This window comes from Typopeltis vanoorti, chromosome 9 (assembly GCF_054136105.1).
Source record: "Typopeltis vanoorti isolate ZY-2024b chromosome 9, IOZ_Tvanoo_1.0, whole genome shotgun sequence".
Lineage (NCBI taxonomy): Eukaryota > Metazoa > Arthropoda > Arachnida > Uropygi > Thelyphonidae > Typopeltis > Typopeltis vanoorti.
In genome coordinates, this window is record NC_143557.1 from 28,213,602 (window position 1) to 28,230,862 (window position 17,261).

General features: G+C 33.1%; 1 protein-coding gene across 1 annotated transcript in view; it reads left to right on the top strand.

Moving 5' to 3' along the window:
- The window catches only part of LOC150102940 (glutamate receptor ionotropic, NMDA 2B-like), a 275,940-nt gene that overhangs the window by 14,864 nt on the left and 243,815 nt on the right, over nucleotides 1–17,261 (top strand). Inside the window, exons 2-3 of the mRNA XM_090398014.1 lie at nucleotides 142–335; nucleotides 16,096–16,350. Coding sequence (XP_090254140.1) covers nucleotides 142–335; nucleotides 16,096–16,350 — 449 coding nt within the window. The remainder of the gene's footprint in view (nucleotides 1–141; nucleotides 336–16,095; nucleotides 16,351–17,261) is intronic.

The following is a 17,261-nucleotide window of genomic DNA, read 5'->3' on the forward strand; positions in this document are numbered from 1 at the left end:
TGACTTTAAGGTGATTTTTAAATTTAATATTAAGTAGTCATCCCTTCACTATTTATTAATACAAGGAGAGATGGCTACTTGTCAACATTAATATCTCTTCATTCCACTGCAACTCATTCACATATACTTTCTTTCATACAGCGAGGATCAGGTTCAAATATATTACAGCTTGCACCATCAGTTGTACACCAGTCCCAGGCAATGCTGAGCATCTTGAGACATTACTCTTGGAAACGGTTCTCTTTAATAACATCCCAATTAGGAGGACACGACGATTTCATACGCGCAGTGAGGAATCAGGCACAGAAAACGAAGACAGAAAACAAAGATTTCAAGTAGGGTTTAAAATATGTCTTCGCTATTTATTGATTTCGTCATTGTGTTTTGGAAATTAAATGCAACAAAAATTTTCTCTGTATAAACAGGTGTCCACAGAATCTTCTCTTTTTGGATTAAAACTAAAGCGTGACTCGATGGCAACGATGAGGCAGAAAATAATATAATAAATGTTGGACATGTATCATGCCATTGAGTTGTCAGTCATATATTACAAGGCAATCATATAAATCGGTCGTTTATATATGGCAATTATGTTATACAATATTTTGTATTCTACACAACAATCAGATGTAGTTCAGAATAGGGACATTTTCCTTGTAGCATGCAAACATGTAATACTTATGAGTCGCTTTTCTCTTATATTTACATCAACTATTAGCTGGTAAACACTGGAAATCAAACAGGCATTACCCATATTCTGCCGCTCGGTTGCACGGAAGAATCCAATGATCTCGCACGTAGTGAAATTCGAAATTATTTCTGGGGTCATCCTGAAAAGTAATGAGTGTTGAAATGAAAGCTGAATCGAACTGCACTCGTACTGAACTCGTGCTCTCAACTATTTGAACTTGATCGATTAGATCATTATTCATGCCCGAAAGAAGAAGAAAATACGGGAAATTATTTTATAGTCGTGAGCTGCTGTTGTTGAATAGCTCGTTTTTTCATACGAATATTCACCACCAAAGCGGATACATAGAAATAATATTATCTCATGGATAACATTTGTTATTACAGCAGTGATTAATATATTAAAATCATCTCTGGTGACATTTGGTGATTGTGTTTGGAAACAATACAGCAGTTAAATTTCACATAAAGTCTCAGATAATTTTGCATTAATGCTAATAATAATATGGATATCAATGTAGTCAACCGATTGCAAAGTTAAATTCCTAGCGAATTTTTGCTGCGTGATATATTATGAGGTCATTTACCTTAAGAGTGGAAAGGAGAAAGTTGAATGCTAAGTATTATAAGAAATATTGCATTTTGGACAGTTTGATGCATTTTCGAATATTTATTAGGAATTTTACCGAAAAAGATGACGACCATGTGAAGCGATTTATAGTCCGTCGGTAGAAAGCAAAAGCTTCACTCTGACCACTAAGATCTTTTTATTGGGTATTTTAACAAGCAGGCATTTTCCTTGAGACTAAGGACAAGCAATAATATCATTCCATCCATTTTGTAAGATATGAACCAAAAGTGATCATCCTAATTAAAAGACCATTTCAACAGCAGCAGCAGCACCGTATGGTGTGAGAGTTAACCGAAGATCCATTGTTGGCTTTAAGAATCCTAGTTGTTTGATTCACAGGCAAGTAAAACGCATTGCCAGACCACCCTTAAAACTTGGAGATTTCAGCAATATTATTTATGTAATGAGATATTTCCAAAAAAAAAGAAAGGACATGAAAAATCTGTACCACAGTTAGGTCACTTCTTTAAACTTCCCGATAATCAGTTGAATAAAATGACCTGATTATTGGAAAATGATATTCAATCACCTTGTCCTCTTAAATGCGCTTTCGCTGAATTTCATCGAAGTCTTGTATTCTGAAGCAGTCGAATCCTATACTGGCATATCCGCAGTAGTTGCTTTGGATATATTCCCAATTGAAAGTTAAATTGCCAAACTTAACATGCAGGAGCTGTTCTAAAGATAATGCTTAGATATGGATTGAAGTGCGGTGTCCCTTATTGAAAAAAACGAAGCCTTTCTCTGTTGTTTAATTTGACCTTCCTTTTATCCCTTCTTTATTAGTCTTATATGAGTTATTAACATATAAGATATGTTAACTGTTTTAATTGTTCTTATTTGAATTTGAGGCTCTCATTAGTCATGAAGTGTTCGACTGCATGGGACGTTATGACCGGTGCGTGCAGGTTAGCAAATATTGCAAGTAGAGTGATCTGGGCTAAAGGATTCATAGAGATTTCTTCAGCTGTTCAATAAAAATAATATCCTGCCATCAAAGAAAGTTCACTGTGGTATAAGGAAAGGCAAACGAGATTAGACACCCACTGATATTTCATGAAGCTGTTTGGGTCTTTCTTCCCTTTTTTCTTTATATTGAGAAGTAAAATTTGAATTTTTAATATTTTCTCTTAAATTTAATGCAACGTTTAATGCAATAATCAGTTACTAACCTGGATTTTCTAAATAGGAATGCCATTCAGTTACCAAAATATTCTTACAAAATATGTGGTCAGTGAATGTGTCTTGTTTTCTTTTTGCATATGCATATAAGTATACTGCAATTTTATAGTTTGTCAATTATGCGGCGTATACTGTTTGATGTAATTCAGTTATTATACAATTAGGAATGATGCAGTAAATCATTTCAGATGGTGCTTTGAGTTTACTTTGTTCTTCCTCATCTCCATAATTGTCAAACATCTTTATCTGTTATCAGTTAACATAAATTATCTCGCAGCCAAAGCCTCTTATAAGCAAAATAACTGGTTGCGCTATTTTCCTGCATTATGCAATAAGAATAATATATAAATTATATAATATATAATTTATATATTATTTTTAAGTTATAATTTCATAAATAAGTTATAAAAAATATTCTCTGGACGGAAATTTATACGATATTATGCAAACATGCGTTTACTTAAAGTAGTATTAATATATTTCTTCATTACTTAAATATTTTTTAATTGTATAAACCGTAAGTCTATACAATTCGATAGAATTGTATAGACTTACGGTCAGTCGACAGAATCTTCCAGTTCTGTCGACTGACTCGAGAGATATTTATCATTAGAAATATGCAATATCCGCCATTGGATAGATTCTGATACTTTTTCTTTACTTTTCTACCATATCACCGTCCCATTTCTACAAATAGTTTCTTAAATTGATGTAACCGGCCTTGAAGGAGAATAAGATATCTCTGTTTGGACTTTCGATCTCTTTTGACATAAACACATCACATCAATAGCGCCTTCAGCATCCAAAAAGAAGACATTCTCTTTCGTTCGAGATACTATTTTAAATCCAACCAATTCTTAACTGTATAAAAATTCTAAATCGTCCTTTCTTTAAAATAGTGCTCACATATTTGAGATGGCACTTAAAACTTCTCTGAAAATTCTTGACCCTGTCAAGAGGAGAGAAGTTTGGTTTACAAATGATCCCACTGTTAGCTACACTGAACTAGCAACCATCATTCCTGCACTTCACCAGCTGAAAGTGCAGGAACTCTCAAGAAGCACAATCATAGTTGATTGAGCTTTTTAAGAAGGCAGAGAATTGGTTCAGGTAAGCTATTTTATGAAATCTTTATACACTATTTTTGAATATCGACAATGAATATTATTAATACCTAAAGTGAATGGTTTATTTATTAATAACTTGCTCTAATTTAAATTTAGTAATTGTGTCATAAACCAATACATATTTTATATTATTTTACTGCTGCTTTATATTTTTATATTGAAAAATATAAAATATAATCTACCATAATCCAAAATAAAAATATTGGATTATGGTGAATTATCTGTGGATTATGCTTTATGAAATGCATTAATTGGCTAGTGAGTGGTAGATGGCGTAGTTTGCATGGATAATTGTGTGTGGATGGTGGAATATTGTGTAGAGATGGTTAATAATAAAATATAATGTAATGAAATAATAATATTTTTTTTGATATCGTAATATTTTTATTAATCTGCTAAAATATTTACACATACATTAAACATCTTGATTGACATTGCAACTTATAATTTTACAGAATTCAGCACAAAGTGCTACATTTTCTACATTGGATTTCAATTAAAATTTTAAAAAATACTTTTTGTCTCAATATTATGTATTTACAACACATGTTCTTCTAATATTAAAAATAAAGATTATACAGAATCTTTGAATATAATAATAATAATAATAATAATAATAATAATAATAATAATAATAATAATAATAATAATAATAATAATAATAATAATAATTATTATTATTATTATTATTATTATTATTATTATTATTATTATTATTATTATTATATTCAAAGATTCTGTATAATCTTTGAATATAATAATAATATTCAAATATTCAAAAATAATAATATAATAATTATTAATACAACCCCATCCCTACCCCCCCTCCCACCACCACAAAAGTCGACAAAAATCGATCATACTAAAGAGCATTGTCGATAACCAAGTAAAAAATACAGACTGGAATTCGCTACTTAAACAAACGATCCTGTAACATTATACGAGCATTTTCAACTAAAGTTCACAGAAATATACAAAAAAGCAACAAAACCTACACAAACGAGGCGACAAACAGACAACAATCCATGGATAAATGACGACATACTAAATACTATTACTGAAAAAGAAAATCTATGGAAAAAACTTAAAAAGTCACCCAGTAACACACATTTACAAACCTTATACAAAAACACAAGAAATAAACTAACAACAAAAATTCGTAGGGCAAAAAGACGCTACTATTTCCAAAAATTCATGGAATATAACGACAATATTAAGCAAACATGGGCTACACTTAACGAATTAGTAACTCGAAAAAAGAAAACTTCAGCACAAGAGTTTATTCCAAAAAGCTTCGTTCAGGACACAAACCAAGACGAACTACAGACTCATTCACCCATGCTTTCACAAACAACATCACACAACTCAAAAAAGACAAACTACCAACGATTAACAACAAAACTACCGACACAAAGTCAACAACAAACGATGTAATTTCCACCCATAACAAAACAGGAACTTAAAGAAGCAACTCCAGGAATAGACAAAATAAGTCTCACAGACCTTATAACACACTTTGAACAAATAAATCCAATACTTTTGAAACTCGTGAACATAATATTAGACACAGGCATGATTCCACAACTAAAAACTGCACTAATTACGCCAATATACAAACACCTCAAAAGAAACGATACTCAGAACTACAGACCAATAGCTAGTATCAACTAGCTATAGAAAGTGGATGTTGGATGGTTATATATTTGTTATCAACTGGTTGAGTCAGTGGATTTCTGAATATCATTAATTTTGTCTTTTATGAGTTTAGGTGTAAGGAGTTTTTCGTGAGCCAGTCAATGATCAGATTTATGTCATGTTGCATATTTCTTAGGGCTATGCTTGCGTTATTATGGATGGATATTGCTGTGTCGTCTGCGTATTGGAATATATTACCTTTTTTATTATTATTTCTTTATTCTATTTATCAAATAGTTGTTGGACAAGATCTACCAAGCTGGCTTTTATATCTTCTAAACCTTTTTCTAATAATAAATTTACGGAACTCAAATTATAAGACTCACCGGTATTTTTTTATCTGTTCAGTTTATCGTCCGATTCTGCCTCCGGCGTAATCATGTGTGAGTGTATCGAATGCTTTAGTTAGATCAATAAAGACTACCATGGCAATTGTGTTTTTGTCTAAGGCGGTATTAATTACGTCTGCGAAGTCTTCCAAGAGAGAGAAGTTGTTCCCTTATTTTTCTGAAAACCATATTGTGTTTTGGAGGTAATATGAAAGGTCTCTGTGTATGCTGTGAGTTTCTTCAGTATGATCCGCTCCATAATTTGATTGATAATTGGTAATGTTGCTATGGGTCTGTAATTGCTGATTAAATTTCTTTTTCCATATGGATGTGATTATGGCGGTCTTTAGCATACTCGGTTTCTGTCCTCTTTTATATATTTTATTTATTCATTTTAGTAGGATAGGACTTAAACTAGTTGCGTGTTGCTTTATATGTTTAGGACTTATACCATCAATTCCTGGGCCTTTGTTTGGTTTGATTTGATGTATTGCAGAGAGAAGTTCTGCTTCTTTTATGGTTGGGAACCATAATGTCTGTTTTGATTGTGGTCCAAGTGGAGGGTAACGTTTTGTGATTGGGGAATATTTCTGTGCAGTTCTTGGATGGAGTATGCAAAGTATTGGTTAAATTCATTTGCTAGTTGTTGGATAGGTTATGCGTCTTTCATGAAGCTGTGTTTTATGGTTTTGGAGGCGGTGGTGTTGGGAACAGAATCTAGCATCTCATTAATCAGATGGCAGGTTTGTTTCATGTTGTTTTGTGCAGTGGTTATTTTGTTTCTGTAGTAGCTTTTTTTGTATTTCTGATTTGTGTTGTAAGACGATTCCTTGTTATCTTATATTCAGTTTTTAAAGCTGCGTTATTTGGATATTGCTTTAATTCTTTCCTTAAAGCGTCCTTTCTGTGTATTTCTAGGATTAAGTTTTGTGTTATCCAATTTTTGTGTTGTTTTTGTGTTGTTTTTGTGTTGTTTTTGAATGAATTCTGACTTTCTTTGTAGCTCTCTTATATATTTCCTCCAGTATGAGTTTAATGATGTTGTATAAGATATCTGCTGAATCTGATGCCAGGTGTTCCCAGTCTGTTTTTCTTATTTTGTGGTTGACTATTTCTTCGTGTATTATTGTTTTATGTTGCTTTTCTTCTGTGGGACATTACATGGATATTGTCTTGGTGTGCAGGTTTAGAGCGGTTAAGTAATGGTCTGCTACTTTGCACTTTATGACTGATGCAGTGTAACTGTTTAGTGGTGCTCTGACGTTTATTATGATCTAGACAGGAGGCAGTGATAGAATTTCCGAATATTTCTTCTCTAGTACATGATGTTATTGTTGGTATTATATTATACACGAATAACGTGTCTAGGTATTGTACAGTGTTGTTCTAGTTTTTGTTTGCAATATAATAATAATAATAATAATAATAATAATAATAATAATAATAATAATAATAATAATAATAATAATAATAATAATAATAATAGCTCTCAGCCAATGCTTCAAACAGTTACACAGGAGGGCCTTCTAAAAGAAACAGGAAACAAATCCGATTACAAAAAATGTAATGTTAAAATTTTCCATCTGTTGTATATGGATGACTTGAAGTTATATGGAAAATTTGCCCAACCAATAAATTCTTTATTGAACATAGTTCCTATTTTCAGTCAGGACATCGATTTTATCTTAATTTTATCTATTAAACAAGGAAAAATTAATGACACTAGCAATTTTAATTTTGATCAAGAGAAATATATAAAAGGATCAGCTGACGAACACTATAAATACCTGGGAATATTAGAATCCAATGATATTCTCCATTCGAAATTTAAACAACAGGCAGCATCAGAATACATCAAAGGAGTTAGAAATATTCTGAAAACAAAACTAAATGGATTAAACACAATTAGAGAAATGAATTCTTGGGCTATACCAGTGATCGGATACACAGCTGGCATAATAAATTGGACAAACGAAGATCTGGACAAACTTGACCTCAAAACTAGAAAACTAATGACTATGCATCATGCATTACATCCACGAAGTGATGTTGACCGGTTATACCTACCGAGGAGAATAGATGGACGGGGTCTGCTGCAAGTGAGACAGACTGTGGAAGAAGAAATTGGTTTTAGAGTTTACATCGACAATAGCTCTTAGTCAATGCTCCAAGCAATTACACAAGAGGGCCTTCTAAAAGCAACAGGAAATAAATCAGGTTACAAAAAAGGAACAACAAAATATCATATATATGCGCTGGAAAAATAAACCCTTATATGGCCAATTTCTTCGAGAGACAGAAGGATTTCTTCTAGCAGCTCAAGCACAGGCATTAGAAACTAATGCAAAGCAAAAATTTTCAACATCAATAATAACAGCAAATGCAGATTATGCGATCAGAAAGATGAGACTGTAGAACATCTAATCAGTGCCTGCAGCAAAATCAAGTGGCCAAAAAAAGTTCATTGGTATGTATGCAAAAAATATGGCTTTCCTACTTCTCATAACTAGTGGCAGCATAAAATAGTGACTGTATTGGAAAATGAAACGGCAAAAATTCTCTGGGACTTTAGAATACAAACTGATTGGCATTTGGAACACAATAGACCTGAAAACACAATTCTCTAACATCAACAGTTTTGGATTATCAATATTGCAGTACCCAGTGATAACAACATCAACAACAAAGAACCGGAAAAAATGACTAAATATCGAGATCTTGAAATCGAAATTGGCCGACTGTGGCTTAAACACACCAAAGTCATTCCAATAGTTTTCGGTACACTTGTTGCAACTTCAAAGAAGCTGTCCAACTATTTACAGCAATTAAAAATTAATGAAGTGTTTTATGACCTACAAAAAACAGCATTACTTGGAACAGTCCATATTTTACGACGCTACCTGACGGACTATTCTTAGATTCTTGGGTAGAATCTGAATTGTTCTGAATCACCAGTCAAATTTTTATTTATATGATATCTTGTTTTGACTGTGTATCAGTTATATGAATAAAATAATAATAATATAATGTAAAGATGGTGCAGAGTGCACTTAGACTCCATTCAGGTGTCACGCGATAAGAGTTATATAGGAATAAATTAATAATGATAATATATAGAAACAATAATATAGAAAGAAAATTTTCATCGTTTTTTTTTTAATTTCTTCAAGAATGATACCGTCTATTACTCTTTTAAAATGGTTTAATATAAATAAGGAATTACAGTTTCATTTCTTCAGCACTGGGATGTAATGACGTAATTTAATGGTCTGCTAATTTTGCTTTAATAATTGCGGATAAAGTCTATTATCTCTGACACGAACATTAATAATATGTATACAGAAGTGTGCTATGTTTTTATTTATCATTTGCTCTCTAGTACGAGATAAAATGCTTGCTATTAAGCCAAAATATCATAATATATCTAAATAAGCTGTAGTTATGCTTGATTCGGTGTTTATAGTGTTAATAGTTTCGTGTCTCCTTCTATAATTATACGCTGATCACATGTACATAATATACAGTGGCAAGAACTTGACAAAAAGTGGCAAAAGTTATTCCCAATGAATAATTATCACATTCATTCAATTCAATTTTTAAAAATATCTATAATTATAATGATAATAAGTATAATGGCATTATCAGTATATTCATTGTTTATACTATTCACATATTTCAAAGTTTATGTTTAGCTGATAAGCACCATTTATTGCCATTAAAGTACACGAGTAATTAATAATTTATAGCAGATAGATTAGATTTCGTGCGTGCGTGCGTGTGTGTGTGTGTGTGTGTGTGTGTGTGTGTGTGTGTGTGTGTGTGTGTGTGTGTGTGTGTGTGTGTGTGTGTGTGTGTGTGTGTGTGTGTGTGTGTGTACTTTTACCAGCTTTACTTTTACAGAATACTTTTACCAGCCCAATAATAATATAGCATTTTTTTAACATGTTACTACTTTAATAATATGAGATATTATATTTGCATGATTTGAGTACAGGGAACACAAGCTCTCTTTACGGTAGCATATGAAGTTAGTTCTTTGTATTGTATGGAGGTTTATTCAATATGTCTGGAACGGAGAATTAATTCACGGGAAACTTTTCCATATGCATTATTATATTTACTTGTATAGTATGTTATATACTGAGATCTGATTTAATGTGGAATCGTTACTGTTCTTCGGTATTTTCTAGAAAAGCATTATCCTATTATAGTGCATATGATTTGATGTAGTCAGAAATCGATTGTTGCCATATACTGATTGTTGGGAAAGTGGAGTGTGTTTTTTTTTTCACTCCAGAGATATTGTTGTCGCAAGCCTGTTTTGCACAATCGTATAAAGATATATCTCAGTGGGTACCCACCCAGGCATATGTGGATGATGTTCCTGGTAAGTGGAAGAGGGAAGATTTTGTAATTAGTCTTTTTTCAAGAGTAATATGCGTAGTTTTCGTGTATATCGTTAATGAGTGGGTTCCATCCATAGAGTAGTGAAATTGAAAGCCCGATTATAAAACTTTCATACTATAATTCCATAATTCCAAACTGTAACAAAGTATAATTCCATACTCTAGTGAAATTACAAGCCTAAGTACTTGCGGTGTGTGACTTCTTGGATTGCTGGGCAAGGGCATTTGTTTGTTTGCTTTGGATAATATGAGGTATGAAAATTCGGTGATATGTGTGAGAGATTTGTGACCATCCCAGTGTTTCTAAATATTTCTAATTATGCATAAGCCAATCAGAGATTATGGTAAATATCTGTATATGTTTCAAGACTATTAATGTGTCTTTGTACATGGATACCAGCAGTGTGTACTAATATACATCCTAATATATAATTTTACGTACTAATATATATATATATATTTTTTTTTTTTCTTTTCAGAATTCATTTTTACTCGGATGGAATATTATAAAAAAGCTTTAATGACTGATACCGAGACAAAAAAAAGATGACATCGTATATTTGAAAATTTACTACTAGTTTACTAGTTTCATTGAATTGATCAATATCTTCAGGTATCACAATCAAAGAAATATATAAAGAATTACAGAGACTTAAAATTGTAATAACACAACTAGTACAAAAAAGACAGTAGCGTGTTTGAAAAAAAAAGCTAGCTTGATTTCCAAACAAACGTATACTACGCGCTGTCCGGAGTGCGCCAATATTGAACAGAGGCAACGTGTGCGTCAGAGAGATTGAAACTTAAGCTGTTATTGATATGAGAAGAATCTAGAGAAATTTGTCTAGATTCGACAATTTTCTATCGAGTTCATCATAGCACACATGGATGTTAGAAGTTTGAGTCCAGTTCACAATGTGTTGGCGGGCTTCGTCTGAGTTAAATGAAAAGAGAAAGTGGCTAGAGAGAACATTCTGATGATATTTTCCTAGAGAGAACATTCTGATGATATTTTCCTAGAGAGAGCATTGATGATATTTTCCTCATCTAGGAATATGGTGTCTCATCTCATTTTCTTTATACCCTCTTTTACCTTGCGGTGTCGAGGGTCCATTGATCATCGGATCTCACTCCGTTTTCAGGATAAGGTGGTCAGCCTTATGCCCCGGTGTATCCTATGGCCTGTAGTGTTGAGTTCTCAAGGCCAGTTTGCCTGCTTTGCGGGATGAAAAACCCCAGAATAAACTGGGGAAAAAACCGGCTAACTTGACTGGCTAACTTGGCTATGGCTGAGGAAGATCCTTCAGCTCCTCACGACACAGACGGGAATCGAAACTAGAACACTCCTTCCCCAGGCATATGGTTGCAAAGCGCATAGCCACTAGGCTAACCGCGCGGAATATCGGAAGATGGTGTCAACAAGCTCAATTTATTTTTAGACCACCTAAACAAGTGACATGACAAAATCTCTTTTACCTTCGAACTGGAATTCGATGACTGCCTCCCCTTTTAAGACATGAAACTTACCAGATATGCTGAGAGTATTAAAATCTCAATTTTTAGAAAGCCTTCTCATACTGATGGATACCTTCATGCTTCCTCCCATCACTATCCACCACAAAAATTTGGTATCATTTTTCCCTTAGCTCACCGAGCAAAATCGTTACTTACAGAAGAAACAGAAATTGAAAATTAACTCCTTTTTCTTAAAAAACCTTTATTAATAATGGTTTCTCTCTTAAGAAAATTGTCAAATTTCTTTCCTCGAGTCACTCAACTACTTCTGAAAATCCCTCTTCCCCCAGAGCCATCTCTTTGCCTTACATCAGCTCTCTTTCACCAAAACTGGCAAAAATTCTCAAGAATTTTAACTTCAGAACTTGCTTCAGTACGCTCCCAAAACTTCGTTCAATAATTAGTAAACCTAAAGAGAAACATCTTCCAACTCAGTTTACAGGAGTGTACAAGATTTTATGTGATTGTGGAAATCCATACTATGGCCAGACTGCTAAATCCATCCTTCTACGTTTGGAAGAACACCGTAGAGATATCTTCTATAACAGGACTAGAGCCAGCGCTCTTTCTAGCCACATTCTCTTTTCAGTTAACTCAGACGAAGGCCGCCAACACATTATGAACTGGATTCAAACTTCTAACATCCATGTGTGCTATGATGAACTCGATAGAAAATTGTCGAATCTAGACAAATTTCTCTAGATTCTTCTCATATCAATAACAGCCTAAGTTTCAATCTCTCTGACGCATACGTTGCCTCTGTTCAGTATTGGCGCACTCGCGACAGCGCGAGGTATACGTTTGTTTGGAACTCAAGCTAGCTTTTTGTTTTCAAACACGCTACTGTCTTTTTTGTACTTGTTCTGTTATTACAATTTTAAGTCTCTGTAATTCTATATATATTTCTTTGATTGTGATATGAAGATATTGATCAATTCAACGAAACTAGTAAACTAGTAGTATCTTTTCAAATATACCATGTCATCTTTTTTCTTCTCGGTATCAGTCAGTCATTAAAGCTTTTTTATAATATCCCAACCGAGTAACAATGAATTATGAAAAAAAATATATATATATATATTAGTAGATAAAAATATATATTAGTATGTATATTAGTACACACTGCTCGTATCCATGTACAAACACACATTAATAGTCTTAAAACATATACAGCCATTTACCATAATCTCTGATTGGCTTATGCATACTTCTGTCATATTAAACGGCAATAAATTTCACCTCATCATGTTTAGAAACACTGGGATGGCAACAAATCTCTTACACATATCACCGAAATTTCATACCTCATATTATCCAAAGCAAATAAACAAATGCCCTTGCCCAGCAATCCAAGAAGTCACAAAACGCAAGTACTTAGGCTTGTAATTTCACTAGAGTATGGAATTATACTTTCTAACAATTTGGAATTATGGAATTACAGTATGAAAGTTTTATAATCGGGCTTTCAATTTCACTACTGTATGGATGGAACCCACTCATTAACGATATACACGAAAACTACGCTTATTACTCTTTAAAAAAGACTAATTACAAAATCTTCCCTCCTCAACTTACCATGAACATCATCAACATATGCCTGGGTGGGTACACGCTGAGATATATCTTTATACCATTGTGCAAAACAGGGTTGCGAGAACAATATCTCTGGAATGAAAAAAAAAAAAAAACACACCACTCTCCCTAAATAAGTTTTAGAAATTTCAGGATAAATAGCGAGACACTGCGTGGTGGTACATTTTGATATCACTTGGTCGTACTTGATCAAATAAAGAGGATGTTTTAAAATTAATTTTTGAAATAACCGTATCTAAATCTTTTTGTATTATATTGGAAAACCAAAGTCTCTTATTTTGTACTTGGATAATGTTGCTGTTCAGTGTTCCAAGATCGAGAGAGTTAACTTTAGGCTTGTTCTTTGAGAGTATTTCAAAGTACCAGTCATCGAGTGGGGAGGTATGATTTATTTATTTTCTTCTGTTAAGGTTGTTTGTAACCATATTGTATATTAGCAATCTGGGTAGACAAGGATCTCTTCTATTTTTATTCAATTTTTGTGTATTTTTATTTAATCCTTTTCCTTTTCTTTCCTTCCACTCTCTTCTCTTCTAAGCCTTCTCTTTCAAGGTTGTGTTCCATTCAGCATGCATATCATCTAGCATTGTAATACCGGAATTAAGTCACATAAGATATTATTTTATAAGTTAAAAATGTAATTAAATTTCTAAACTAATTTTAAAATATAATAAAAAAATAAAAAAATAAAAAATAAAATAATTAAATAAAATAATACATAATACACAATAAAAAAAATGTAGAAAGATTAGCTGATTTAAAAAGTGCTATCTCCCGCAAAGGGGATAGACGAAGACCATCGGATCTGTTTAAGTTAGGAGATGAAGTAGTTTCGCATGTTTCACTATGATAGTAATTTTTAAATCAGTTAATCTTTCATAACGTTTTTTTAATTGTGTATATATGTATGATTTTATTTACTTTTTTTTTTCATTGAATTTTATTTACTTTTTTTTCATTGAATTTTATTTACTTTTTTTTCATTGAATTTTATTTAATTTATTTACTTATTTTATTATTTTTTAAAATAAGTTAGGAAATTTAATTACCTTTTTTAGTTATCTCACATTACGTACTTAGGTGACGCCTTCTGGAATTGTCAGTTATTGTTCTATTTGCTTTGTACAGAAGATGCCTTTAATACCCAGGTGAAAATTATACTAATAAATAACATTTTAGGTCCGCGCGGTTAGCCGAGTGGTTATGCGCTTCCTAACAATATGCCTGGAAAAGGAGTATCCTGGGCTCGATTCCCGTCGCCAACTTGAGGAGTTTAAGGATCTGTCTCAAACATCACCAAGTTAGTCGGGCTTGGGCGTGCACAACATGGTTTATCTGAGGTTTTCCTTCCCTGACGCAAGTAAACCGACCCCGTTAACACACGTAGCTACAGCCATACAATAAATATATCGGGAGGCATACAGCTAGTCATCATATCATCGGGACAGGTACAACTTAAGATAGCTCTGTAACATACCTACTTGTCTGTTATAGAGCTATTTTAAGTTAATACGTGGAAGGGAGAAAAAGAATATTTTACCTGAGTTTATTCCGGTATTATAGTTTATTTAAATATGCCAACGCACGGTATTTCCCTTATTAAAAGACATGCAAATATATAAAATGTAAAAGTAAAAAAAAAGTCGCCTTATTATACGCCATCTCTCTGAAAAGTTTTCATGTCGCTCCTCTAAAATTCAAATCAATACAGCACACAAACATATACAAAATATCATGTATATTTTGTGTATATTTATACAAAAATATAAATGATATATATTCAGCCTATATTAAAAGTGATAACATGAATGATCTTCATGTTCTTGATTTGTCGATTTTACAATTTTTGTTAGATGACTTTGGTAGAACAACGTTATTAGATAGATATAATATTATAACGCGCACTCTTAAAAGGATAGTAACTTACAAGTGGAAAATAACTCACAAGAATTATAATTTACCAGAGGAATTTAAAATATTAAACTAGATAAAAAACATAGAAATGTTTTACATGAAGATAATAAAATAAAGATAAAAATAAAAGAAAGCGTTTTTCTTAAACAGAGGAATACATACTGCATGACATACTGAACTTCAATAAAGAATGGATGAAGAAAAATATAAAAATTACGGGGTATGGACCGCTTCGACTTGGAATCATCTTCAGAGGAGTGAGGAAAGTACTGAAGGGTGAGGTTTGTTCTAAGTTAACTTTTATGGTTGCATCGAATTTTTAGTGGCTGCTCCTTAGGGAAATCTCGAATTTATTTGAATATGAAGCTTCTAATTCTCTCAGATCACGTAGCGACGGAGGGCGTTTATGGTATCGCTGTCACATCTTATAGCTATGGTTTCAAAAATTCTTAACAACGTTTCGAAAATTTAAAGGTCAAGTACAGTAGCTTTTTCGATTTGGGGAATGTGGTTTTGTTCGAAAACGAGGGCGATTTCAGTTTTACCGGTATTTGATTTTTATTGGTGTCCACATTGTTCTACCAAAAGTATGTCCTAAAAATATTCGTTTTCTTGAATCAAATTAAGAAAACGAAGATCTTCCATAAGATATGTCTAAAATATCTTTTATGTTATCACTTTTTTAATATATGCCTGAATATATATCATTTATCTTTTAATATTTAGTCACAGTAATAACCAGTGTTTCTTATAGTATGGGTGCTCCTGAAGAATATGAGCAAATTTGCTATATTCTATTGAGTTACCACGCTTATACGTTTTGAAGGGTGGTGCAAATCAATCGTGTAGATGAAACCTACTCATTAATTCAAGAGAGAGAGAGAGAGAGAGAGAGAGAGAGAGAGAGAGTCGCTTTTATTACAGATATATAATATCAACCAAATGCATTTTACTTGTATTTTGTTTACTTGAAAATTCCAAAATATAATAACTGCTCTTTTCTGTTTCATCAGATTCGAAATTATTGACATCATAACATTAAAAAGTAACCATAGTGATGAGATCAAGGTCGAATTGGAGGATATCGCAAACAGTGAAGCTAGAGTATTTTTGCTTTTCTGTGAAATGGAGGAGGCCATCCAGATAATGACAGCTGCTAATGATCTCAAGATCACAGGAAAGAATTATATGTGGATTGTTATGCAAGCTGTTGTCGGAATTGCAGACAAGCCAACTTATACTGCTCCATCTCAGTTTCCACCAGGAATGTTAGGTATCTATCTATCTATCTATCTATCTATCTATCTATCTATCTATCTATCTATCTATCTATCTATCTATCTATCTATCTATCTATCTATCTATCTATCTATCTATCTATCTATCTATCTATCTATCTATCTATCTATCTATCTATCTATCTATAATCTATCTATTCTTGTCGCTGAAGTGTGCAGACGTGTCCAAGGTCGCTCTTGCCTAAAGTTATGTTTTGTGCGGTCGAATACGTCAATCAACTTCAAGATTTATACCTACATAATCGTAAGCACCTAATCTATCGCGTTAAAAAATTAGTTTTCTAAATTTGTGAAGCTAGGAAAAGTTATATTAATTTTAAAATTTTAAAATCTTCTTTGTTCGTGTGCTTATTGTTACAACGGTATGCCTTCGAGTACCGGGAATTTGTGATAGCTTGCGTTTCCCCTTATTCGCCCGAAGCAATGGCCAGTATAAACCACAGCATATCACCACCAGCAGCAGCCGGTCCACGCCCGAGCTCAGCAGGAATCGGTCAAAGGTCGCAGAATTCCGATCAAGGAAAAGACGCCAGCCACATCGCCAGAGAAGAAAAAGACATCAGTCTCAGCCCCCCGGACAACAACGGACAAAGGTCAGTACTCTCTGTCTCCTATGCTAACATTGTAGCTAATACTTCCGCGCGAATTAATACCACTGCCACAACGCGTACAAACGTTCACCCAGCCAACCGCTTTTCCCGAGATAACGGAATTGAATTTTCGCAATCGAAAATACCCCACTGGAAAAGTATCTAGATGCAGTAGCTCAACATGTTCCCCCCAAAAATATAACTCACATTTCAAGAGTTGCCGGAACCGTACAAATGTACTTTAACAACGCATCTTGGTCTGAGACATTAATTGAAAAGGGAATAGACATC